General features: G+C 48.0%; 1 protein-coding gene across 10 annotated transcripts in view; it reads left to right on the top strand.

The window, feature by feature from the left end:
- The first annotated feature begins 1,739 nt into the window (after positions 1-1,739).
- TPD52 (tumor protein D52) overlaps positions 1,740-27,249 on the top strand; it is a 119,071-nt gene continuing 93,561 nt past the window's right edge. For 2 of the 10 annotated variants that reach the window (XM_040686935.1, XM_040686933.1), the window contains exon 1: positions 1,740-1,818. In XM_040686935.1, the coding sequence (XP_040542869.1) occupies positions 1,755-1,818 (64 nt within the window). In that variant the 5' untranslated portion in view covers positions 1,740-1,754. Of the gene's footprint in view, positions 1,819-6,705; positions 10,866-13,947; positions 23,329-27,249 lie in introns of those variants that run through there. The other 8 variants (XM_015282833.4, XM_015282835.4, XM_015282834.4 and 5 more) reach the window with 6 other exon arrangements.

Here is a 27,249-nt window from a genome sequence, read left to right as displayed (position 1 = left end):
TTCTGTTTCTTGTCTGCTTTTAGCAAATCACAAATAAGCCTTTTAGTTTTGGCTTGCCAGTAGTAAAGTGGACCTGGCAGTACCGGGTTATCTCATAGGAATACGCTGGACGTTAACTACAGTTGGAAAAACAACCCTAGATCCCCTGACTCTTAATTACCACGCAGTAACTGTACAGCACTTCAGCCTTAAAAATAGTCTAATAATGAGCTACTGAAGATGTGACCTCCTTTTATTCCTCGTATCAGTTTTTAGAAGGTGAAAATGTTGCAGTTAGCTCCTGTTCTGCAGTGGAGTACTTAGGACTGCTAGCAGTTAGCTGACAGGGATGTAGTTTAACAAAACTACAAATTCCCAGTACAAGTTCCCCCAGTACAAGAAAGACAGAGAGCTGTTAGAGAGGGTCCAGAGGAGGGCCACGAAGTTGATCAGGGGGCTGGAGCACCTCCCCTACAAAAGACAGGCTGAGGGAGCTGGGCTTGTTCAGCCTGGAGAAGAGAAGGCTGCAGGGTGACCTCATTGCAGCCTTTCAGTACCTGAAGGGAGCCTATAAACAAGAAGGGAGCAAACTCTTTGAAAGGGTAGATAACAGCAGGACAAGGGGGAACGGTTTTAAGTTGAAAGAGGGAAGATTTAGGTTGGGATGTCAGGGGGAAGTTCTTTACCAGGAAAGTGGTGAGGTGCTGGCACAGGCTGCCCAGAGAGGTTGTAGATGCCCCATCCCTGGAGGTGTTCAAGGCCAGGTTGGATGGGGCCCTGGGCAGCCTGGTCTAGTAAATGGGGAGGCTGGTGGCCCTGCCTGGCAGGGGGGTTGGAGCTTCATGATCCTTGAGGTCCCTTCCAACCCAGGCCATTCTGTGATTCTGTGATTCTGTGAAAAGCTTTGGCTCCAATATATTTACTACAGCAATAAAGGTGCTTGTTGCAGATGGTAATGCGTGTGCAAAGAAAGCATTGTGTTTCCACAAGCAAGATATTCATCATATCTGAAAGTGGCTCAGAGGCAAGTGTTACCAAAAGAAGCTGCGATACCAAAGCAGTGTGAAGTTAGAGGTGATTTCTTCTCTTGTCGGGAGGAGGTAAAGGGTGGGGATGGAAAAGAGGTACAGATGCTCCTAGATACACATGAGCTTTGGTAACTGGCAAAGCAAATGAATAGTGACATTAACATCAAATTAATTGGATTATATTATTCTTTCACATGATAAAGGTCATAGCATTCTTGTATCTGTGTCTACATCTATGCCATTTTTTTTCCTGCTGTGAAATAAGCCCCATCAGTGGTTTGGGGCTGTTAAATAAATCAGGCACGCCTGTACCATTCCTTAACCAGGAGACCACAAATCAGCTTGTGGGTGAACTCCTGCACCCACAGGGGCTCAGGCGCTCCCTCTAGCGACACTGCAGCTCGTTTAACGCGAGCTTTATTGATTTATCTTTTCTCCTCCTCCATTCCCTCGTGTCTATTTATCGCATGCTTGCTGGCAGCTGCATAGAGTGGGTGTCAAACGCTACTACGGAAGGGAGGTTTGAGTCCTCAGCTAACGGCGTTTTGCATGCACCCAGTGGGATCAGTTACAGGAAACAAGTTTCAAGCAGGTGGGTGTCATGAGGCACAGCCTATTGATGGAAGGTTGGGTTCCTGTAAGGATTTATTCCAGAACTGTGCTACATCAAAATAACTATTGCATAATAGTGAGGGTGCGGTGCAGTGCTCCACTCTGATTGGCTTTCAGAGATGCCTCCAAAAGAACATGGAGGTCTTCAGCTACCAGCCGTGCCCTGGCTGTGCTGATAGCCAACGATCAGGACCACAAGGTAACTTTCTTCTCGAGCATCTAAGCAACTCAGTTTAACTGCTGTCTGCAAAAGTGACCTTGAACTTAAAGACATTTGTTCATTTAAAGAAATAGAAAAACAACTGTAGCTATTTTCAGCAAGCTACAGCACTTCTGGTGAGATGGAGCCGATGGCATTAGTAGAATTCCACCAGGAATTTGTTTATCTACCCCAGTAAGTATGGAGGATCCTGAAGTTGGCCTGTAGATACTAAGAGGTTTGAGAGGTTTATTTTCCACCAAAGGCTTTTGGCAGGACATAAGATTTTTTTAAGAAGTATAGACCTTAAAAAGGCACTCACATGTGAAGTGTCTGTTCTTGACAATAAAGCCAGTTGGGTAGATGGAATCCTAATGCTGCCTGAGGTGGGACATACCGCACAGGATTTCTGACTTGATCTATGTTCCTCTGTCTGTGATGACTTTGATGTAATAAGTGCTTTTGGGATATGATTGATGAGATGTCTGGGCAAGAATGTAGTAGGAGAGAAACTGCTTGCTTGTCTGGTTTCCTTCCCCTAATACCCAAATGATAATCACTGAGGATATGGCAAGTACAGGTTCACTGAGTATCTGTTGTTTTTATTTGCCCGTAATGCTTGTAGTTCAGTATGCACTCGTCTTCCCTTTTAAGATGATGTTAATGAAATCCTTCTGTTTGGGTAATTAAATCCCTCTAGGCACTGCCTTACGAAGGAGCCAAGCTGACTGTGCTCTTTTGCAGCATTTTGAAATAAAAACTTGGATGTGTTCCTTAAGACAGATTTCTTCCAGAAGATGACTCAAGGCTCTGAATGAATGGAGGGCTTGTTTGGTGCCAAGTGAAGTACTTGAGCCTCAGAAAGGGAAGGCATTCAGGACAGATTTCTTTAGCACTCCGTATTGCTTAGGTGAGGAGCCTCTGTGGGTCTCATTCACTTGTACCTAACTCTTGGTCTGGCAACTGAAGGGACCATGTGAATTCTGCAAGCACACAACTTTGCGCTGCATTGCCAAAGTGCGTCTACAGACGTATGTCTGAAATGTGCTAGGACTCAGCCCTCTTGGTAGCTGTGGCTAGTTCAGTGCTTGGTTGCACAACCATGCTTGTTCATGGCGGTGCATCAGCATAACAGCTACCTTAAAATAGTGCAGCTCGTCATCGGACTCAGCTCTCTGTACACAGGATGGCTTCTTTGGAGGTGATCACATCCATGATGGCAGCTGAAAAGCCAAAAAATACAGCAGCATCTTTGGAAAATAATTGGTTGTCTTAAAGCTGGATTGAATGAACTTAGATGTATTAATTCTCTGAAACCTTGACTTTTTGGCACTTCTGACTGCTTTTCTTGTTATACTTGCCCTAGATCAGATGTTACTGTGAATATTAAAACCAGGATCTGACTTTACAGCGGGAGATGCAGCCTGACTGCAGCCCCATGGCTATGCAATGAAGCCTGGTATACAGCTGCCCCAGGAGCTGCCTCTGGCTTTGCTGCTCTTCTTATGCTCCTGCACAAGTGGTACCTGCATGGGATCTAACTGCCTGGAGCAATCAAGAAGTCAAGGCACAAAGCATAGTAGCTCAGTGCGCTGCTGGTCCCATTGCCCTTCACACTTCCCTTTTGTAAGGACAATAAGGCCTTCAGGGAAGGCCCAGTCCTTTGAGTTTGTTTATAATCTGGGGTCATAATTGGAGCCTTTAGGCCATAGTCGTACTATTTTTAATAGGCACTGGTTACAGATGCTTGTTAAAACAATTCCATCTCTATGTACACAGGACTGTGTAAAAAGGAACTACGTCATCATATTTGAAGATGGGTTTGAGTGTCCTTGCATCTAAAACCTTTCCGGAAAAGACAGCTGGGGATGTGAACTGGTTGAGATCTGCAGGTAGCCCTTTGAATGGGCTGCAGGTGCTAAGGAAACCCAACTGCTGGTGAATTGGAGAATTTCTAAACTTGTAATTCAGCAAAGATTGGTGCACTTGTAGGTTGCACCTAGGTTGAAGAGGACACTCCTAATTGGGGTGGCTGTGGGTGAGGCACTGCTGTTTGCTTGGTGCCAGACTTCTGTCAGCTGTGCCCAGCTCTCAGGATAGCATGTATGGCCTCACTGCTAGCTCATGCTTTTTGGGATGTGTTGGCTAAGTATTCTTAGCCCCTCAAGCAGTGAAGAGATGCTGACAGCTTCCCTGCTATGCAGGTTGGCTCCTGGCAGGCATTTGGTGCTGCTAGGTTGAAGCAGCTGCAAAGTGAAGGGATGCAAATTGTTATGCTCTTGATGGCTTCCTCTGTGATATAGATCCTGTAGGAAATAGCAGCTGCTCAATGGGGAAGCCTGGGGCTTCAAGTGGCACACCATGGGGAAAAAATATATATATTTTAAGAAAAAATTACTTGTACAGATATTTGAAAAAAAGTATTTTTTAACAGTCATAACTGAGATATGTAGGATGAGCTTTCTCTGGTGAGAACCATGCTTAAATTACTTGCTGTGCTATGAGATAAGAGTATATCCTTGTGTATTTATACCTTGTTCTATCTACTTGCTATTTTTATGGCACCATTGGCCTCCTGCTGCGACTGTGTGTATGCTAGGACATAAGCAAATGTCCCTTTATTCTAGCAAAAGCTTACATCCTTAACTGCCTCGTGCACTAAAAAATACCTGGATTTGATGCTGCTTGTTATCCGAAGCAAGGACATCCTGAATTGGCACCTCCTGACTCTCCATTGTGCTCTGCTTCACCATGTGACTGCATGCTACATGTCAGGGACAATCTGGCTATTCACAAAGAGCCATGCCAGGCATGCCTTGCTGCTGGTTCTGTGTGCACATCGATCTTTCAAACAAACACTGATAGATGTCAAGGCCCGGGGATTTGGAAAGGATGGAGCAAAAGATATATTTGGTAGCTTAATGTTCTTGATAGTCTTGCTTTTCAAACTACATAATGAAAAATTCTCCGTGGTTGGTGTTATTTTAGCAGGAAGAGCTCAGGCTGTAGGTAGGACAGGCACTTCATGGTCTGTTTTGAGCTATTTGATTCTCTATAATGCAGCCACAGGGCTCCTGCCTGTTGTGCTAGCAAGCCCCACAGGGGAGTGAATCTCAGAAGCTAAAATAAAATCATGGTTTAATTTCCGCAACTTGGTGCAATTTGTGAGCATGCCTATGCTATGGCAGCATGCATAATAACTAGAAGGTGGAACCACTGAAGGCAGCTTGCAGCGCAGCATAAAGGGTTGCTGCAGATGCTGTACCTGTGTTACTGCTCACAGTGTTAAGCAGGAGCGTTTCTTGTCTCCTTACTCAGCCTGTGTGGGTTGTTCCAATAACCAGGCAACCCATCGCTGCATTATGTGCATACCATTTGAGGTGTGCAAGCACTGTACAGATACACCACACTGGAGAGAAAAACATTATATAAGGACTTGAAAGAAGAAGAACCACAGCTGGAGGAGCTTGGCCTTCGGTTGACAAGCCAATAAATCCAGCCTTGGGACTCCTAATGCTGGATTTACAGTGCTGCGGCCAAAAGATACACAGAACTTATCCACTACAAGTTAATAATGCCACCCTTAGTATCTTTTCGAGATGGGAGCTGGCTAGGTTGTGCCTTGTGTTGGGTACTGCACCTGGGGCTGGTGGGCAGAGGCAGGGAGATGATTTGGATGAGGGGACTGAGTACACTCAGTAAGTCTGTAGATGACTTATGACTGTATGACTAATGACTGTAGATGACCAGGTGGGAGAAGAAGTGTTGATCTGCTTGAGGGTAGGAAGGCCCTACAGAGATGCTGATGGACTGAGGTCAACTGTATGAACTTTAATTACACTAAGTATTGGGTCACAACACTTTGATCACAACAACCCTATGTAATGCTACAGGCTTGGGGAAGAGTGGCTGGAAGACTGTGTAGAGGAAATGGACCTGAAGGTATTGTTTGATACGTTCGATACTTGGCTGAAGATGAGCCATCAGTGTTTCTGTCAGACACAGCCCAGTGAGCAGAAGCAGGGAGGTGATTGTCCCCCTGTACTCAGCACTGGTGAGGCCACACCTCAAGTACCGTGTTCAGTTTTGGGCCCCTCACTATAAGAAAGACATCGAGGCTCTGGAATATTTCCAGAGAAAGGCAATGAAGCTGTGATGATCTGGAGCCTTACCAGGAGCAGCTGAAGATGTTGGGGTTATTTATTGTGGAGGAGGCTCAAGAGGAGACATTGTTGCTCTCTTCAACTCCATGAAAGGATGATGTAGTGAGGGGGGAGTTGGCCTCTTCTCCCAGCTGACAGGGATAGGATGAGGGGTAATGGCCTGAAGTTGTGGCAGGGACATTCAGGTTGGATGTTAGGAAGAATTTACTCTTGGAAACTGTGGTCAGGTGCTGGAATGGGCTGTCCAGGATGTACAAGAACCATGGACATACAGCATCATAAGTGGGCAAGGAGGGGATGGGCTGATGGCTGGACTTACTGATTATTGATGATTGGACTTATTGACTTAGTCCAACCTTGACGATTGTATGAAGCAGGGACTGTGCTCCAGCTGCCTCAGGGTGGCCCATCAGGCACGGGCACCTCAGGGCGATGGCTCCTGGGGCAGTCGGTCAGTGAGCAGTCCCAAGCCAGGCGGGTGGGCAGACCTCGGGTCTCCTTTGGCACGGCCGAAAGCAGTTACTGTTCCAATCTTATTTTTCAGCGTTTAAACTTTAGTCCTGACATTTTATCCCCAGGCGGTGCTCACGCTCCCTTCACAGCCCTCCCACAGGAGGCTGAGCGCTCTGAACCACCGCCACGTCCTGCCGGGGCCGCCCTCACCTGGCGGGGCCGGGCCGGGCAGGAGGGCCGCCTGAGTGACGCGATCCCGCCCCGCCTCGCCAGGGCGGGCGGCGCCTCCGCCGGCAGCAGCGGCGGCCGAGGGGGAAGGCGGCGACGGGAGACCGGTGCCCCGCGGCAGAGAGACGGCGGAGGAGCCGGGGCCGCCATGGAGCCCCACGGGGAGCCTGGTAGGGCTGCGCTGTCCGGCGGGCGGCCGGAGCCGCCCGTCACGGCCCTCCCGGCGGTGGTTGCGCTTCACGCCGCTCTTCGCCCGGTGCTGGGCTGGGTTGGGCTGCGGGGGACCGCGGCTCCTCGTGGCTGTCGCGGCCGTCGGTTGGGTCGGCGTGGCCGGGAGCTCCCGGGGTGTCTCAGGAGGCGGCCTCCTGGTGTGGAAGTGCGGAACCGGGGCGGGGGTGCCTGGCCGGGGCCGCGTCCAGCGGGCGGAGGTCCGGTATGCGGGGCTCCCGAAGGAGAGGGACGGGAACTTCCGCGGCGTGAGCGGGTGGCTCGCGTCCAACCGGTGCCGCGAGCGGCGGAGCGGCTCCGGGCTTCGCTATATATATATATATATACGTGTGTGTGTGTGTATGTAATTATCTTTTTGGCTTATTTTTAAAAAGCAAAGCGAACTTGGCAGTGCTGCCCGAAGGGCCGGCTGGGGTCTCGCCGGGCACCAGTCTGGATGCGGGTAGAGCAGGATCTGTCGGTGTAAGAGCTACCCCGGAGGTGCGCACGGAGCCGCAGGACGCCTGCGCGGTGCCGAACCACGCGGCCGCTTTCCCTGGACGGGGAGGAGGCGGCCTCGGCTGGGCGGTGTGTGTGCCGGGGCTGTGGCGCTGCCCTCGGGGCGGTGTGAGGCGGGAAGCGGCCGCTCGTAGCGCGGGTCCTGCGAGCATCTTGCCGGGTGCGCTGCTCACACGCCGGCCGCGGTCGGTGTGTGGCTGCGGTAATGATTGGAGCCTGCAGCGGGCTCTTCCGAACTGCTCACTGGTCCCGTGTCTGTCTCCATTGTATACTCAAACCTCGAAGCCCTGTTCGCGGGGACTGGCAAATGGAAACCGTTCGGCCAGAAAACAGCCCAGCTGTTGGCTCGTTGTGAATTTGATTCCGACTGCAGTGTGTAAATGCATGCCTTAGGATGTGGCCTGAAGTTCTCTCAGGATTGGTTATAGTGGTTTTAGAGTCTCGGCCAGCTTCTAGTGGAAAAAGGGTTAAATACTGGGTTCTCAAGAGCTTTATTGATAATGCTGTCTCTTCCCAGAGGCGTGTTTTGTTACTGAACTCATTTTTGGTTTAAATATGGCTCTGAATAAAGAGAGTGCTGCACCCCAGGCTGTACATCAAAGCAGTATATCTGCTGCGAAATAAGATTGCTATGGAGCAAACGTAGTATAACACCCTCCTCCGCTGCTTTCATTTTGGGGGAGTGTGTTAAATATGTTATTTTCTCAAGCTGGTGAGGTGAAGATCTGTAGGTACATGGAGGAAAATGTAGAGAAAGGCAACGTGCTTGTGCTCATTCAGTTAATGGCTTGTGCTGGGCTGGCCAGCCCTCAAAGACTTCTCCCTGGCAAACTGGAGTGCTTGTACTGGAAATCCTGCCTGACGATAAGGTATTACTCACCAATGACATGCATTTTGCTGGAACCCGTGCTGCCTAGTCCTGTCCCCGGGGCTGTTGTGAGCACTTTGGGTTGCTTCAAGAAACCAGAAATGAGTTTAAAACCTTGAGTCAGAGGTTTCATGTGACTCCTTGTTGTTATTTGCATAGTATTACCGGAGGACCTAGAATCGTGAAATCATTTAGGTTGATATAAAGACAGCTTTCTTAGCTCACGAGAGTTTGGAGGTGAGAGGAAAATCTAGGCTACCATTGGGAGTGTGGCCAAACTAGACCAGGTTAGTCCTCTAGGTGTGCAATGTTTTTGCTGAGCGTAGGCAAGGCAGCAGTGCTTAAACAGCTGTTAATGCATATACTTCTCATGTGATATTCTGGGAATGCAGGATTGTGGGTACGCTGAGGTTTTGGGCCAGTAACCTATGCGAAATCCAAGTTTGCTGCACAGGTGCATGCAGTAGAGTTCCAAAGTAAGCTGGTGGCTGAACTGGACACCACAGGTGCAGAATGCTTCAATGGTTTCCTTACTCCTCCCACCTCCTATATGTATGAAGAAGCACTCTCTGCTTGACTGACTTACAGTCCTCATGTTGGTGATGCGTGGAAGGAAAGGTACTGGTCTATAATCTTTGGCTTGGAGGGACTTCATTTTCAGCAAAGGGATGTTTGGACTGGCTGTGTTCCTCTAAATGGTGCTTAGTGCGTGTTCCTTTGCCAGCCCCTCTGGGAAACCGGGACTCCAAATGCTTGGAGTCTCTTGCTTAGTGATTACAAGCACTGAAACAGCGCTGCCAGTTCAGGCTGAAGGGTTGTAGTATTCTCCTGAGATGATGAGCCCTGTCTGGTATTGCTGTGTGTTAAGATGCCATGAACGGAAATCCCATCTTTCTCTGCATGGGCTAGTAACTGAAGTTGCATGATTTCTTATGTCCTTAAAGTATATATGGTTTTGTTTGCAGAAGAGCATCTCTGTGCTGCTGTTTGTGCTCGTTCCATACGCCACTGGAAAATGAGGATAAAACAGCACCAACAGTACTGACACAACGTGCTGCTGTGCTCTGACTGATTAGACCGTACTGCTGAAAGTCTAACAAACGCAGAGCACAACTGCTGCTTGGTAGTGTGGAATCTGAGTTGGTGATAAGGTGGTTCCCCTCATATTTCTGCAGTTCTTCACTTCTGTAAACTGATGTCTTTCAAAATCTCTTGTTCTCAGAGTTCCTAAACAGCATGTGTGATTCCATAAGACAGCACATAAGCCTTTCCTTTTGTAAAGCCTTGTCTTGCATGTTTGGGGCTGATAATGTGTACTTTAATGTGTTTTTTTTTTTATGCAGAAGGAACTCACTGCTGGCGGTAGGACAAAACTTCCCTCGTTGTCCTAATGAACAAAGGAACACCTTTTTCTTCTGCTTTATTTGTTTTCTTTATCACTAAGTACTTGTAGTGCTGGAGGAAATAATTATTTTTGCTGTGCTGTTGTAAAACCAAACGCTTGATAAGTAAATAAAAGAGAACAGAGGACAGTTTGAGCTGTAAAGGAGGAATTATTTCACTGAACTGGGCATCTGCAGCAGTTTGCTGAACAAGGAAGAAGGAAAATAGAAGACCCATTACATCAGTAGGTCCTCTGAACAGAAACAGGTCTGCCTGAAATCTTTGAGAGGGGGAAGGTTTTTGTTCTGATCCACGTTGAGGGTCCTGGTTCAACAGTGCTGTTACAGGAGTTGCTCGATGATGTGGCTGACCTTCCCTCCTCAGCTGGTGCGTGGATGAGTGCAGTCGCTGAGCTGCTGGGATCAGCGTGCTGTGTTGGAGGGGCACTCCAGCAGCTGCCACATGTGCCTGTGCTTTGGCACAGCGTGGGCGGCTGGAGCAGCATCAGCTGTTCTTGCTAGGTCAAGGGCTTGGGAGTTGGAGGGTGACTGCAAGCTGTCACACCCTTTTCAGGAGGAGGGGGAGCAGGTGGGCTGGTGATGAGGCTGGAAGGAGGCTTTTGCTTGTGGTGTGCACAGATCTTCTGTCCTTTTTTCCTGTTGCAAGTGCTGTAGCTTGCGTGTATCCTGTCAGGAAAATCTTCCACCCAGCTAGAATAAAGCCTGCTCTCAGACCATTTGGGGTAGTGAAACATAGCTTAAGGACTGGCTTTCTCTGAGCCTCTACAAGGCTGATCTGTAACTGTTCGAGCTTTCAAAATCCCAGCAGTGTTAAATTAACACAAGCCTTCTCTTCTGCAGTTTCTCATGCTTCAAAGCTCTGCAAAACGGCCTTTGGGTTCCCCTTTTTCCCTCTACAAATGCACAGCCAAGAGACGTTGGAATCTCAGTCTAGCCTTGTCAGTTCAAAACAAAAGCCTGTATCAGAACTGTAGCAGTGTGAGTGAGATCAGTGCCTTGCTCTGCTTGAGCTGGGTAAAATGGGCACAGCTGACTCTTATGCAGTCAGGTGCCTCTCAAACACTATGGGAGGGAGCAGAAATCCTTAGTCATGGTTGTCTTACTTCCCCTCGGTTCCACGCCCCCCCTCCCCCCATTATGTATGCAGTTGTCAGATGATCTTGCTTCAGACCTTCATCAGGTGCCTCTTGAGCAAGAGCATTGTTGGTGAGTTGAACTGGACTTCCTTGCACCTTCTTATGACTCTTGTACTTCATGAGCCAGATTTCAGCTCTGTGACCCCTTTACTAGCATTTGTTCCTTCAGCAGGAAGAGGTACAGAAGGCTTTCAAGGGGAAGGTGATCCCCATCTCATACAGAGTTTAGCCTGAAGATTAGGGGCTAATCATGCCATGTACCATCAGCGGCTTGTTTGTAGATTGCTGATTTGTGATGGTGGTGGACACTACTCCAGATAAAGGAGGATATCAGCTGTAGCTCTTCAAAAAGTGATGTTTCCATGGCAGCAGAAACAGTGCAGGGAGTCTTATTGAAAGCCAACGTTTTGTTGACCAGCTTTCAAAAGGAAGGGAAAGAAGCTCCATTTGTTTTACAGGGAAAAACCAGAGGTGGTGGCTGGTGAGCCCATCACAAAGAACAAGCATACATCTGGCAGCTTTACGTTTTCTTTGTGGTTTTTAAGGGAACGTCACCTCCAGATAGACTGCTGGTGATCCCTGTTACCTTTGCTGGAGTCCTTGTAGCGTGGGCTATATAGAGAATCTCACATTGGAGGGGAGGACGTGTTTACCCTTGTCCTTTTAATATCCTGCAGTGAGTAAGCAGAAAAATGTCAAACAAAGGATGACTGAAAGGGAAAGCAAGCATTAAGTGAGATTAAGCACAAAACTGAAATGCTGTTGTTCAGCCAAAATTATCGCTGTGTCTGTCAGCTTCAATTTAAGACTCCAGAGGGACTATTTGCTCTCCTGTTAAAGGTAGTGGGTGTCTTCAGAGTCCCTCATGTCTGAATTTGTATTAGCCAGAGAGGGTGGGAGCCTTTGTTCCAAAACCTTATGCTAAAGGCTAGACTTCCAAGCTCAGACCTTTTCATAGGAAGGTCAGTTGTAGCATACAGGCTAGCCATAGCTTTTTAATCTGGTTCCTAAAGGTTTGGTGTTGCCCCTGCCACTTCTTCCTCCTGTTCTTCCTACCCTTTCCCTGTGGTTATGGGGGCTGAATGGGTGTGCAGCACCTTTGGCAGCAAAGGGTGACAGCATGAGCTATCACAGGTGTTTAATGTGGTTGCCCTGCTATGAAAACACAACCCTCTGCCAGAGGTGTAGGCAGCTATGTGAATTTCTCAGCTGCAGTGACAGTTGGGGGCAACCAGAGCACGCGGTCTGTTGCCCTTTGGAGAGGGAGAATATAAGGGAGGGTGCACTGGTTACCAGCAAATGCTGGTGTGTGGAAAACGGCCTGTTGTGCCTTAGCAGAAAGAGGTAGGCTGATGCTGTCTCATGAGAAACCAGTGCTGTTGTGGTGTGAGTGCTGTCACTGAAGGTTGCAGCTTTCCTGTTGCACAAGTTGACCTCTCTATTGCAGAGTCCGAGGGCAAGCAGGAAGCGTCCTGGGGTGCTGACTGGCTGGGCTGAGCTGTGAGCATCTGCACAGCTGAGGTCTTTTGCAGTAAGATGCTGTGCCACAGACAGTAGCAGACGGAACTGTCTCTGTATGTCTGGCCTGCCACCGGCGCAGGAAATGTGTGCTGTGCTTAAAAGCTTCCAAGGCAAAGAGGAAGCACACGTGTGTGTACATTATGTATGCACCAATAATTATTGTAACTGTAATTGAAACTTTAATTAGAGAATAATTACTAGTTTAGATCCAATTATTACTACAGAAGGACTACTTATGCAGATGAAGTACTAATTATAATAAAACTAATGGCCTTATATGCGTATTTAGTTTCTCCACCTTCTCCAGGTGTTACCCTCATCCTTCCACCCACCGCCTAAGGCTGGTCATGTCATCTTGGTGGTGGCAGGGCTACTAAGAGCACGTTGTTCGTGTGGCACAATGGCAGTTCTGTGACACTTCTGCTGGGAGGAACTTGATGACTTCTTCCTCGCTTGAGGATCCGCTGGAGTCCTTTTCATGTGTTTGCTAACATGCTTTTACTCTTGCTTTTCCCCTCGTTGGACTTCGTGCTCTGTTACATGTAAATTTACAGTATGCAGTGCCTTTATATATGTTAGTTATAATTTCTTTGCCATGTTTGTTACCACTGAAATCTGGTTTGGTCCAGCTGTGGATCTCCAGTGATGGCTGTGAACCACAGGGTCTCCACTCTCAAGCAATGGCAATGCTACGTTACAGGATTGCAAAGGCTGGGCAGCAGCTCGCTGTGGGTGGTGGGAGAGGTTAGAAGTGGCAGAAAGGCAGACTTCTGTTCTGCTTTCCCTTCTGTAGCAGCTAGAGGGGGGTGGAGTTTTGTCAGAGACCCCTAAGCTTGGGATGTAGTTGAACAATGCACCGAGGGAAGTGACTTGGGCTGATGTTGGTGTCTTCAGTCGTTTCCTCTGTGCTTGGCACTGATCCCAGCTGACGAGAAAAACCTTGAAGGAGGAACTTTCTAGGTAATGCTTTGTAGTTGTAACTTAGCATGGAGAATCAGCGCGTTTTGCCTGTGTGCATGAGGGTTGTTGTTCACATCTGTTTTGCTTGTTTATTTATTTCTAAAGTACTTTAAGCTAATAGGAGTCTGAAGCTGAGCAGAAAACAGTCCTACTCAGCCCTCTCTTCAGCTGTTCTCAGACTACACACATGTTGCAGCGTGGCATTTGAAGGGCTGGATACACTTGATGTATTTCAGCACACTTCAGATGTTTTGCGAGTGCTTTAAGGACTTCAGAGTATTGAGAAGCAGCAGAGATCTCCTGCCTGAAGCTAATCATTGCTGTTGGCCAACCCGCTGATTCTTCCTAGCACTCTGATTACTGTTTACAAAGCTGAGCTTTATGTCTGAGTGTGGAGAACCTGTACACAGAGTGGCTACGTGACAAGGGCCACGATGGAATGCCACTCGTGAAACAATAAAAGAAAGTATGTAACTAGAGGCAAGGACGGCTACTCGGGTAGATGGAATACAGGATGCATATCTACAGCAATGAAGAAACAGTAACCACAAGGCTAACCACAAAGGTCAAGATGAAGTAATGCATAATCCGCCAATCCTGAGCTATGCTTTTGCAATATGTATAAGCTCATTACCTACTGTATAAATACAATACCAATGTGCCTAATAAATGAGACCTGTTGATCATGACAGCTTGAGACTCGTCTCCCGCGGTTATTTTCCGACAAATGGCGACCCCGACGTGATACAGACCGGGGAACTTTGGCTGCCACGAACGGAGACTGCGTTGGGTTCGGGTCCCGCAGCTAGACGGACGGCGAAAGAGTGAAATATTGGACTCCGCGCCTTGGGCGACCACAGCGGTGGGCTCAACCGATACGTGCTGCCGAAGCTTGGGGGGCTGCAACAGCGCTGACGTAGGTAAGGATGGACAGGCAAGCAGCATATGATTTATTCACTGCCTTTCTGAGAAAGAGGCAATTCCGGGGAGTAGACTTAGAGAAGGAGCTCCCTGCCCTGCTGAGTCATGCAGTATCACACGGGTTTTTCGCTAACCCTCACTTAGTACACACGCTAGATGAGTGGCGACGGTATGGGGATAAGCTTTGGGAGTTGGTGTTGGAAGATGACAAGGTAGCAAAAAGGATGAGTAAGTTGTGGAAGGCAGTGCATAACGAGTTGTTGATGGGTCAGGCGGAGAAGAGGGCTGCGCAGGGAGCGCAGGCAGCTCAAGAAAAGAACAAAGATTATGGGTTGATCTGGGATAACACTCCAAACCCCCCCTCCTTTCGCATGGTTATGCTACCCGCTGCTCCCCCCGCATCCGCAAATGGAGTGCAGGCTCAGTCAACCGCAGAGCCTGTGGAGGCACCCCCGCGTCGGGTTTTAGGGCCATCAGCATTAGATGGTTCCGGGTCGGTTCCCGGTGCCGAGTCTGACCTTGCGGAGGCTATAGCCAGGGAGAGACGGGAGTTGTGGACCACATTAGCAAAACATGGGATGGAGGACGGAGATAATGAGCTTGTGCAGGCAGTGACTGAAAATCTTGCGTTCCCAGTTGTCTATACTCCCACGCAGCAGGGCGGGTTACAAGGAGAAATTCGAACTTTAGATTGGAAAATGCTGTCCCAACTACGGGCTACAGTGGGGACATATGGGGTAACCAGTGAGCCGGCTAGACAGATGATGGAATATTTATTCAGTGCGCATATACTACTCCCGGCCGATATTAGAGGCATAGCTAGATTAATTTACACCCCCCATCAACTAATATTGTTTAACGCACACTGGCAGCAGGAAGCTGCAATATCGGCAGCAGTGCAGAGGGGTCCGGGAGACCCTCTGGCAGGCATAACAATAGAACAGTTGATGGGTCTCGGGGCATGGACTCGGATAGAGGCACAGGCAATTTCGGGACCTGATGTTTCCCGAGAAATAATGGCTGTAGCCAGACGGGCTATGGACAAGATAAAGGCTCCTGGAGGTACACCTATTTACATGGGGATACGACAGGGGCGGGAAGAGCCGTTGGGTGATTTTGTGGATAAGGTTATGGATGCAATTAAAAAGGCTAGCGTACCAGAGTACATGCAGGGGGCATTGCTTAAGCAGTGTGTGCTTCAGAATGGGAACTCGAATACTCGGTCCCTTGTCAATACCCTGCCTGGGGATTGGTCGATCCCGGAGTTGCTGGAAAAGGCTGCTACGGTCCCCTCGGGGACCCAGGCTTTCCTAGTGAATGCCCTGCAGAAGATTGGGGATGGGTTACGGGAGCAGGCCAGAGCATTGCAGGAACAATCAAGGTCAGCTCAGACCCAGGTGTTAGCAGCCCTTGCGCCCCTCCAAGCTACCGTCTCCACTGGCCCCCACCCACGCGGCAACCCCCGCATGAAGTGCTTTCGCTGTGGGAATGTCGGACACATCCGCCGTGAATGCCAAGCAGATGGGGTCTGGTGCGGCAAGTGTCAATCGAACACCCACAATGCCAACGCCTGCCGCCGAAAGTCGGGAAACGCGAGGAGCAGCGCGAACAGCAGCCGCGCCCGGACACAAGTAGCAGCTGCAACATCGAACGCCCCCGGCAGCAACAACCCCAGCCTGCCACAAGCGGGAGCCTCGGCTTGGACGTAGCAGCCTCAATAGACATTACCATCTTATCTAATCAACCCCACCGAATTGCTACCGGACTGTTTGGCCCTGTTATGATAAATGGACAAGCGGTGGGAGGGCTGCTGCTCGGAAGATCATCAGCCAGCATGTTAGGACTATTTGTCTTGCCCGGGGTCATAGATGCGGACTACCAAGGAGAAATTATGGTTATGGTGCATACCCCTTACCCGCCAATAAGGATTAACAAGGGGCAACGGATAGCTCAGCTAGTTCCGCTGCCGCAACTAACGAAAGGGATGATACCCCTAAAGCAGGAACCGAGAGAGCAAAAAGGATTCGGTTCGACTGGGGGACTAACTCTGCTCACTATTGACCTGTCAGATCGCCCAAAGAAACCATGCACATTGTACTACCGAAATCAGAGCATTATTCTGACAGGATTATTGGACACGGGCGCAGATACATCGATCATTACCCCAGGAGAATGGCCGTCGGAATGGCCACTTCAATCGTCCACTACCACAGTGACCGGGGTTGGAGGAGTGACGTTAGCAAGCCGGACTCCCATGCTCGCGGTAGAAATAGACGGCCGAAGAGCCACAGCTGTGTTTTCACTAGCCCTGCTTCCGCCCACAGTATCCTGCCTTATAGGTAGAGACGTGTTGGCTCAATTAGGCCTTGTCCTTACCAATGAACACCCTTTAGGATAACGGCCATTGCTTGGACTTTCCCGCTGCCACTTACATGGACTACGAACAACCCGGTTGTGGTTAAGCAACTGGCCACATTACGTGCCTTGACTAGTCAGCTGCGAGAGGAGCGGGACCTCGGTTTTGATGCATGGCTCAAAGGGTTGGGCCTTGGGCCCTGGCTGCGAAACCTCGTCGAGTACGCCTCAATAATCATTAGCATTGTTTTGTTAGCATTGCTTCTGCTACCCTGTATTCTTCAATGTCTGCAGGGAATGATTGCCAGACTGATCTCCAGTAGCTTTGCCGGTTTTGTTGCCCAGAAAGAAAACGGGGGAAGTGTGGAGAACCTGTACACAGAGTGGCTACGTGACAAGGGCCACGATGGAATGCCACTCGTGAAACAATAAAAGAAAGTATGTAACTAGAGGCAAGGACGGCTACTCGGGTAGATGGAATACAGGATGCATATCTACAGCAATGAAGAAACAGTAACCACAAGGCTAACCACAAAGGTCAAGATGAAGTAATGCATAATCCGCCAATCCTGAGCTATGCTTTTGCAATATGTATAAGCTCATTACCTACTGTATAAATACAATACCAATGTGCCTAATAAATGAGACCTGTTGATCATGACAGCTTGAGACTCGTCTCCCGCGGTTATTTTCCGACATCTGAGTGCAGACAGGCTGCAGTGCGCAGGAGCGAGTTAGGAACTGCTGTCTGCCGTCCCCATAGCACTGCTGGACCTGGGTGAGGTGGTCCCTGAAGATCAGCTCTGAGCAGCTGGAGCGCTGCCAGAGATGTGGAGCATCCCCAGCCTATTTCGCAGCGCTGGGGAAGGAGCCTCAATTAAATATTGACTTTCCCGCTGCCAGATGTCACCCTCTTGGCAGAAGACAGACAAGCTGTTTTCGGCAGTGTGCTTAGCTTTGAGCCTTGAGGTTTTAAAGCACCTGTCCTGCTGTCCTGCATCTCCTCAAAAGCCATTTGTGGGGCACAGAGCACGAAACCACAGCTTTGTTTTAGAGAGGATTTGATATCAAGGAAAGGGAATTGGAGACTCAGTCTCAAGCTTGCTGTCTTATATGCAGTGAATGGTACAGATGCTTTTTGTATTTCCTTCAGTTTCTGTTGCATCCAGCCCTGCAATACTGGTCCCAAGATGGTCATGTGTGGGGAATGGATTGGCAAACAGCGCTGCTGTGGCCAAGCTCCTTCTCATTTTAGCTCATTTTCTTCCCTGCCTCCCAGCGCAGTGGCAGCTTGATTTCTAGCTTGTGTAGATTGCTTTGGACAATACTGGGAGCCTGGAGCAAGGTGGTGAGGGTTCCAGCTAAAGCTGGAGTGTTGGGATGTCTCCTGTGAGCTGTGTGACAGTCTGGGTGTTGTGCCTGCTGTGTTTGTCCCTGACACGACCTGCAGTGAGCCCTTGTCTTCCTCTTCCCCTGGGACTTCCCCAGTGCCTGTCTGGCATGCATCTATCATGTGTTCTTGTCATTCTGGAAGCCTTTCCACTGGCTATCAATTAGACCACTCCCGAAGCATAAGGGTTGAAAAGTTTACTAGACTAATCCATTAAGCAGAAAATTGATCGCTCAGACTGTAGCACGGCTGTACCTCAAGTGAGTGAGAGTAGTATTTTTTTTATATTTAGTACTGTGAAATGGAGCATGTGATGGGTGAGCTTGTGTGGTAGGAAGTGATGCTAAGCCACAGTTAGTTGTGAAAAGCTGTATTTTAGGGTGTGTAGTGATGTTCACGTCAAGCTGAAATACTGTGAGGCTCTCGTGTGTCAGTAAAATAAATGGTTTAGCTTGTTCTACTTAATGCTCTGGGGGAGTATAAGTAAGGAGCCTAGAGATGGCCTTATCCAAGTACGTTGATAGTTAGGAAAACTGAACACCAACGATGTTATTTTAATGCAGTAGATGGGGACAGAACTATGTTATTTATGAATATGAGAATATTGCTTGGAAATCTTGAGGCTTGAGATCAGTAATCTGAAGGTGTTTCCTAGGTAGATTGTGAAAAAGCAAATATAAATTGCCTATAATGTCACCCAGAGGTGAAAAGTGGTATCTTCTGTCCAAAACCAGGTATCAGAAAAGGGATACTCAAGTTCTTCTAGGACATAGAAATCCTTAAAAGCTTTCCCACTTGATGTGAAATCATTTCCAGACAAGGTTTCTTGACCCTTCTCTTTGTCTTCCTGTGCTGTTGGAGCAGTCGCTGTTTTATGGCTGTCTGATTCATGTGACAGTAATATCTCTGTCAGCTAACCATTTCATTTAATTGATTGTCCTAGTCTGACTTGGAGTGAGAGCAAATGTCTCTTAACAGGATTTATTCAGCTCAAGCAGCATTAAAAGTCATTCAAGGGCATATCAATCATAAAATCTCAGAGCACTTATTAATGTAATGGAAACTTCAGTGGTAATATTACTTCAAAGGTAGATGCATTAACTGCATTATATTTAAACAAAATAACAATGAAAAAGCAAAGCCAAAGAGATCCCTGCATAGACCTGCTGCTTTTGTGACTGAATTCTTCCCAGCTTATTGCGTGCACAGTTATGGGGTTCTTTCTTGTTTTCTTAATAAGATTAAGAGTAGTGCAGAATTATTTAAGCCCCGTATTTTGAGCATAAGCAATGAGCAGCAGTGGCAGAAGCCATGACAAGGACTTGGGGTACTCTATCCGCTAACCTGGAAGTCTTGGATAGGGAGCAGAATAAACCATCCACGGTTCAAGTGGAAACAGTTGGAGACCTGCTACTCCATTTGAGTGCCACAAGTCCATGGTGTTGGATGAGATCCACCCAAGGATGCTGAGGGAGCTGGTGGAGGTGATTACCCAGCCACTTTCCATCATCTGTCAGCATTCCTGGTCAACTGGAGGGATTCCAGAGGATTAGAGGCTTGCCAGCGTGACGCCCATTTACAAGAAGGGTCATAAGGAGGATACGGGGAGCTACACACCTGACACCCTGGCGTTGGTACCAGGAAAGGTTATGGAGCAGATCGTTTTGAGGGAGATCACACGGCATGTGTGGGACAACCAGAGGATCAGGCCTAGCCAGCATGAGTTCATGAAAGGCAGGTCCTGCTTGACCACCTTGGTCTCCTTCTATGATTGAGTGACCCGCCTGGTGGATGAGGGAAAGGCTGTTGATGTAGTCTACCTAGACTTCAGCAAAGCCTGTGACACTATCTCCTGCAGTATTCTTCTGGAGAAACTGGCAGCCTGTGGCTTGGACAGATACTCTTTGCTGGGTAAAGAACTGGCTGGTGATCTGGGCCCGGAGAGTGGTGGTGAATGGAATTAAACTCAGCTGATGACCGCTCATGAGTGGTATTCCCCAGGGGTTGGTATTGGGGTCTGTCTCCTGTCCATTATCTATATTGATGACCTGGATGAGGGCATTGAGTGCACCCTCAGTAAGTTTGCAGATGACACCAAGTTGGCTGGAAGTGTCAGTCTTCCAGGGGGTAGCGAGGCCCTACAGAGGGATCTGGACAGGCTGGATCACTGGGCTGAGGCCAGCGTGATGAAGTTCAACAAGACCAAGTGCTGGGTCCTGTGCTTTGGCCACAACAACCCCAGGCAATGCTACAGGCTTGGGGCAGAGTTCTCTACAACTACCTGAAGGGAGACTGTGATGAGGTGAGGGTTCGGCCTCCCCATTCTTGGAAAGAGTGGTCAGATGCTGGAACAGGCTGCCAGTGGGGGTCTTGAAGTCACTGACCCTGGAGGCATTCAAGAAACAGTTGTTGTACTGAGGGATATGATTTAGTGGGAAGTATTGGTGATAGGTGGACAGTTGGACTGGGTGATCTTGGAGGTCTTTTCCAGTCTTGATGATTCTGTGACTCTTTGCCAGTAAAAACTGTTGCTCCAAAGCAGGCTGGAAGCACTACAGGAATTTGTGCGGCCTGGCTGCGTGTGCTGTGTACTATACGGGCAGGCAGCAGCCAAAGCCTTGCTGGAGTGAGGTGCTTCAAGCAGTCCATGTTTGCATGGGTAGCTCATAAAATCCTGGACTTGTTGCAAAGAGAACAGCACAAATTAGTGTTCTCTAAGGAGGGTCATCCAGTTATATCCAGTGATAGTGAATGGCTGTGTAGAAGTACAGAGGCAGTGCAGGCAATCTCTTGGCGCAGTGTTAGTGTTGCTGTGTTATCTCTTACATCTGGGTGGTGGGGCTCACTGGTACTCTGTGCTGGGTGAGAAATGTAAATTAGCAATACGGGCTTGTCTTCTGTATAGGCTCTTTGGTATGACCACGCTGTATAACTGGCTCTGTGTCTGTTGCCTGTCCTTGTGTACCTAGTGGAAAGGCTGGTTCCTGGAGGGTTTGTGGCAGAAAGCATTACAGGGCTGAAGATGTGATTTGACTGCTTGGTGAAGGGAATCATTAGATCTGGTGTGTGTTCCTATATCCTGAGAGATTCTGGAGCATGTGTAAAACATATATGTGGGATATATTGTACTTCAGCTGCTGGCTAGGATGGTTTTACAATTTCCTGGGCACTTAACGCTATCGCCTCAGACAAAATGATAGCAGAAATGTTAATAGAATTTCTATACAGCTTGTTGCTTGCTGTTACTGATGTTATAGGCATTGACCAGGGCAGCCAGCCTGGTCTGGTGGGTTGGCGACCGTGCACATAGCAGGGGGTCTGAAACTCGATGATCATTGTGGTCCTTTTCAACCCAGGCCATTCTATGAACTTGAAGCTTTATGCAGTAAAAATAACTGGATTTCACTTGTTGGATTTCAGAAGTTTAAATCTTAAGTTTGGTTAGGTAAACCCTCTGAAGGGAGTAGAAAACAGGTGAATACAATAACTTTATGATTTCCCTTATTTGTTTTGATAGTTTTATGTCAAGTACTGTCAGCTGTACTGTGATACATCGTTATCTGTTTTAAGCCAGCTCTGGAGGAAGATAGGGTAATGCAATAAGGGGATTAGACAGAGAAGATGAAAGGTATAAAAAAAAAAAAAAACCCTGGTAGAGGCTCTGTTATGGATGCCATTGAGCTCTGTGTGTAACAGCAGTGTTCAAGTGATGCTTCTATTAAGACCCATCAAATGTGCAGTGAGGTTGCAAGGGATGACGATACCTAAACGTTGCCTACTGTGTCTCCTACTGAATGTTCTCATAGCAGCTTTTGTCTGGACCAAGGATGTTTGCTAGGAGACTATGACAAGAAGAACTGGGGGATGCTGAACAAAGTGTAAGTTAGGCCCTTTATGTAAATACAGGCTGCTGCTTCCAGAACCAGGCTGAACTAGGCTGGTCAGGTACCTTCTGCCTACGTACTCCAAACTGAAATCAAAGTAGTCTGCTGTTGTACATGTCCCGTACTTACATCAGTCACATCACTTTCCTGCACACTGGGGAGATGTGGAAGTTCCAGGTGTTCTATGAAACTTCTGTCCATGCCTCTGTTTAGAAAATAGGAGAGAATTCTACTGAATTATGTCAGCTGATGGGTGTTAGCGAACCCATCTGACGAGGTGGAGGCCTTTGTTTCCCCCAGTGCATGGCACCAGTGTTCCCATCCTTTCTCATAGGCTGTGACTTTGTACAGCCATCATCTTCATGTGGATGATAACACCTCCCAGCACATAGCTGCCTGCCACAGTACAGCGTGCACTTGCAAATGCACTGAGCTGGCTGGCTGCTCGCACAGGGCCAGGCTGTGTGAGGGAGCTGTGCTCGCTGTGAGCATACTGAAATGATGCTCTAGATGCTGTGGGATCCCACCAAACCGGGTCTCTATGGCTGGGGTCTGAGCTGTGGATGTGGAGTCTCTCTGTTTCTAATACGAAGCTCAGAACTGATATGCTCACTTGTTGCTATGCTTGCCAAAGTACGTTTGGTAGACTTCTCCTAACCCTTGTTGTTTGCATACACCTGTGCACTGCTTGATTGCACAGGTGCTTCAGGTACTGTCACCCGTTGTGCTTCTTTCCTTCTTAGTGTGGAGTTTACATCTTTGCACTGTGCAAAATCCAGGTGTGAGCTTGGTAAATACATAGTGGGAGTCAGTCCATACCCCAAGCGCTGAAAAAGTGTTTGCTGGTGCTACTAAGAAGCAACACTGGAGATGGTGCTTTTCTGGTGACGATCTTTTCAACTTACTTACTACGTGATTCAGCTTAACTTGTGGTCAGACACGATAGTGTGAGGTTGGCACTGAACTTTTCGTGGAGTTCTTTTTGGAAGCAGAAGCGTTGGTGTGTAGCTGGAAGAGGACTTAAGAGCCCATGAGATCAGAGCTGTCTTCTGAGAGAGCTGGGAATCATTCCAATCAAACTCACTTTAGTAAAGCTTTTAATTAGATTGAGAAATAACAGACTCAAACTTTGTTTAAAACAGTCCTGTTCTGCACTGTGGCCTCTTTTCTTCCTAACCACTTAACTGTCATCGAGCTGCAGCTCAACAGTATCTTCCTGAAGCTTTTTCCTGTTTCAGTCTCTGAACAGGGATTGGAGTCTCTGGAGAATGGCCGCAGAGCTGGAATCACCAGCTGAAGTGAAATAACTAAATACAAATTCCTCCTGGCAGTATTCTGACTTGATCTTATTTGGAAATGTTTCTGCTTTCAGTTTGGTCCGATGTCTCCAAAGGCGATGCAGTGCCCTACCTGATGGCTGATCTGGGGGTGCTGCTGCTGTGGGCCTGGACTATTCCTGTAGATTGGAAATGCTTCTCACCTTTTATTGCTGGAGTGGGCAGGTGGGTTACTTCCGACCTCTGCTTCAGATGCAGCCTTGCAATGAGGCAGGGATTTCTCCCTAATAAAAACCTTATAAATCTTGGAGGAGGTGGCCTCAAAAGGTTGTGGAGAAGCTTTGCGAATGCAGTCTTCTATCTGATACAAAAAGGCTATGGATCTTATTGTGATACTAGCTCGTGTGGCTGCAAAACATGCTGAAATGTGAATCTACTCCTTCACAACATCTCCGGAAATTAGTCTGAGTTCATAATTGGATTGGGAGGAAGAGAGATGAGAAGTGCTGCTGCTGCAAGACATGCCTCAGCTGTTGGAGATGCCGTGGGCTGAAACTCTGCTTTAAGAAAAAAAAAAACACCACCAGCAACCCAGTAATCCTGAACTCACCAGTGTCCGTGTTGCAGGATGGTACATCTTGGGAGGATACTGATCATCCTAATGTGTTTTTTTTCTTTGTTTTTAATATGAGTGAACGAAGACAGTTTACTTCCAGGACAATGTTGGAGATGTTTCTATACAAAGAACCCTGTTAGTGCTATTGCATGAAGGTCTGGTCCAGAGGAAGTCTTCAGGGCAGGGTTAAGTATTGAAATTGGTGTGGTGGTGGAGAGTTGGACTCTGCTAGAAGACAGCAAATCCCTAAACCTCTAAATCAATCTGCTGGCCTCTACTAATAGGGCTGTAGAAGTCTGGGCTGTTACTATTCAACAGCTGCTATAGCTCTGCAACGCCATCTGTGTCATGAAGTGACCTTTAAATGAAGGCGAGAGAGCAAAGTGTAGAAATCAGTATCTTAGAATCACCGAGATTGGAAAAGACCTCCAAGGTCATCCAGTCCAACCATTCACCTGGCACCAGTATTCCTCTGCTAAACCATGTTCCTTAGTACAACATCTGAATGTTTCCTGAATACCCCCAGGGATGGTGACCCCACCACCTCCCTGGGCAGCCCGTTCCAATGCCTGAACACTCTTTCGGAAAAGGCATTTTTCCTAATGTCCAACCTGGGCATGAATGTACCAACTAAAGGCTTGCTTACTGTTTGGCTTTGTCTTACTGCTTCGTGGCATCTTTGTATCCTAGAGCAGTTTTAAAGCCTCGGATCAGGTGCTGAAAGGCACCTATTCTCTGTAAACTGGTAAGGCTTTGAAGATCAAATCTATGCTTTAGAGCCTAGATTGGCTTAGGATTCTTAAGTGGCTTTTTAGCTCTTAAAAATGGCTTAGGCCCTGCAAAACTCATCTCAAGTGTGGACAGAAGCCTTATTTGCTGCCTCATTGAGACCCACCTGGGAGAGATGGAGGCAAGGGAAGACCTTATTGGAAATCTTTACCCTGGTTGCTGGTACTAAAAAGTCTCCTTGCGGTTTTGGCTGTCTGCAGAGTGCAGGAGTAGTGAATTGAAACCAGCTGCAAGCTGAGTAGGCAGTCATCGTTGAAATAGGAGATAATCTCTCTTGCTCTGCTCCCCATAAAGCCAGCTCATCTTTCCCTTCTCTGATGATGCTCTTTGCCCCTTTGCCCCTCCACCCCACCCTCCTTTCCTTGCAGACCCAAGTGTTAAAGTCATGCTAGGCTTGCCCAAAATGTGGGCTCTGATGCATATTTCACAGCTGTGCTTACAGAGTACACAAAGGTAGGAAATGGGCGGGATTTGGTTTCTTCAGGGAAAGGAGGATGTAACTTTTTCCACGTGTAAATAAATAGTTTTCCTTCAAGGAAGGCCTAAGCATGTAAAAGCAGTTTATCTGCAAGACTGCTATAATGCCTTAGCCTTACTTAGTCATCACCAAGATAAAATGCTTTAACATTATTACTTTACTGAACTTGTTGCTGGGTAGCCTTGGGCTGAGCCTTGGGAAGCTGTAGCACTGGGTAGCCGGTGCTATCAGAAGGAACAGTGCCTGACAATGAGCGGGCCGGTTAGCAGTGTTTACACAGTCTTAACAGCTCTCCTAGCTGTGCAGAAAGTTCCCTCCCCTCTCACATGATTAATGACCCGCACAATCTGCTAAGTTGCTGCTCTGTAGTTACAGGAGAAAGCTTCAAAGGCACTCGAACCTTGAAAGAGCAGATTACAATATGGTTAATGGTGGGAAGCCTGGTGGTAATGCCTTGCTGAGCCTTTTCGAGCCACTTTGTAACGTTCAGTCGAATTTGTCAGTAATTGGTTCAAGCGTCCTTGACAGAAGTAATCTACCTTGGTGCCAGTCTTCTGAATGTCTAACGTGGTGTAGATGCCTGAAGTGCCAACTGCTTCCTTATCCTGTCTTGTTAAGGACAAAGAAGTCTAAGTTCTGAAGCAGCAGAAGTACCCACAGCAACATTTTCAGTTTTAATTTCTTGTGTAGTGAGCAAAACCTAATTGTTTCCTGTCTGTGGTGCAGGTGTCTTGCACTCCTCAGGTACGGGCTTGGCAGCTGACAGTTGCATTAATATCTAGGTACAACTGTAAGAAGTGGACTTGATATGCAAGGCAAACAGCAAAGATATTTGAGCATGCAGAATAACTGCTCTAAGCCTCATAACTTATGTCTGTACTTACCCTCTTACAGCTCTGAAACGCATACGATTGCACCAGGAGGTACATCTAATGGGGTATGGCTTTGTGGCCTCAATTCATCTTGAGCTAGCTCAGTGTGCTGTGAATTACCTTGAGGAGTGAGAGGGAGGAAGGCTGTGCAATAGGATGTTTTGGTCATGGAAGGACACTTGAGAAAGGCTGCAGAATAAGGGGAATTTGCCACTGTCTAGCAGTGCTTAGAGTGTGGTGAGCTAGTAACCTTGTCCAAAAGCTTAATGCTCTATGTCTAGAGGCACCAAGATGAGAGCTAGCAGGGCCCAGCTCTGCAAGCAGTCGTGCTCTGCTCCGCATTCCTGGCTGCACTGGGGAAGGAGTGGAGGAACAAGCAGGCTCCTGTGGCTGACAGGGGAGTATTTGCCTTCCCTGAAGTGGGGAGTTGGGAATGGCAGGTAGCCTGAAAGTTGTGCTGTCCCTGGCCTGGAAGCGTGGATGCAGTCTTGTACTGTGCAGGAATGCAGTTCTCCTTGCAGCTAAACTGGCTTGTGCTTCTGAGCAAAGAATCATAGAATGGCATAAGTTGGAGGGGGTGTTAAAGATCATCTAGTTCCAACCCCTCTGTCATGGGCAGATTTGCTGATCAGGCTGCCCAGGAACCCATCTAACCTGGCCTTGAATACCTCCTGAGATAGGGCATCCACAGCTTCTCAGAGCAACCTGTTCCCATGCCTCACCACTCTCTGAGTAAAAAAATTTATTTGTAGCATCTAACCTGAATCTACCCTCTTTCAGCTTAAAGCCATTCCCCCTTGTCCTATTGCTATCGGATCATTTCAAAAGTCAATCCCCCTCTTGTTTATATGCTCCCTTCAATTACTGGGAGGCCACGATGAGGATTCCCCAGAGCTTTTTCTTCTCCAAGTTAGACAAGCCCAACTCCCTCTACCTTTCTTCATAGGAGAGGTGATCCAGCCCTTTGATAATCTTTGTGGCACTCCTCTGGACCCACTCCAACACCTCAACACCCTTCTTGTGCTGGGGGCTCCAGGATTGGACACAGTACTCCAGATGGGGCCTCACAAGGATGCAGTAGAGAGGGACAATCACTGCCCTTGTACTGTTGACCCACCCCTCTTCTGATGCAGCCCAGGATACAGTTGGCCTTCTGGGCTACAAGAGCACTCTGCTGCCTTGAGTCCAGCTTTTTGTCCATCAGGACCCCCAGTTACTTCTCGGCATGGCTGCTCTCAATGACTTCTTCTCCCAGTCTTCAGACCTATTGGAGGTTGCCTCGACTGAAGTGCATCACCTTGCACTTGGCGTTGTTAAACCTCATTAGATTCTCATGTGCCCACTCTTCGAGCATGTCCAGTGGGAGGCTGATGGGAAATATCTAGGTGGCT

The sequence above is a fragment of the Gallus gallus genome, chromosome 2, assembly GCF_016699485.2.
Source record: "Gallus gallus isolate bGalGal1 chromosome 2, bGalGal1.mat.broiler.GRCg7b, whole genome shotgun sequence".
Classification (NCBI taxonomy): domain Eukaryota; kingdom Metazoa; phylum Chordata; class Aves; order Galliformes; family Phasianidae; genus Gallus; species Gallus gallus.
Note: the sequence above shows the minus strand (reverse complement) of the source record. Positions and strands in the feature narration are given on the sequence as shown.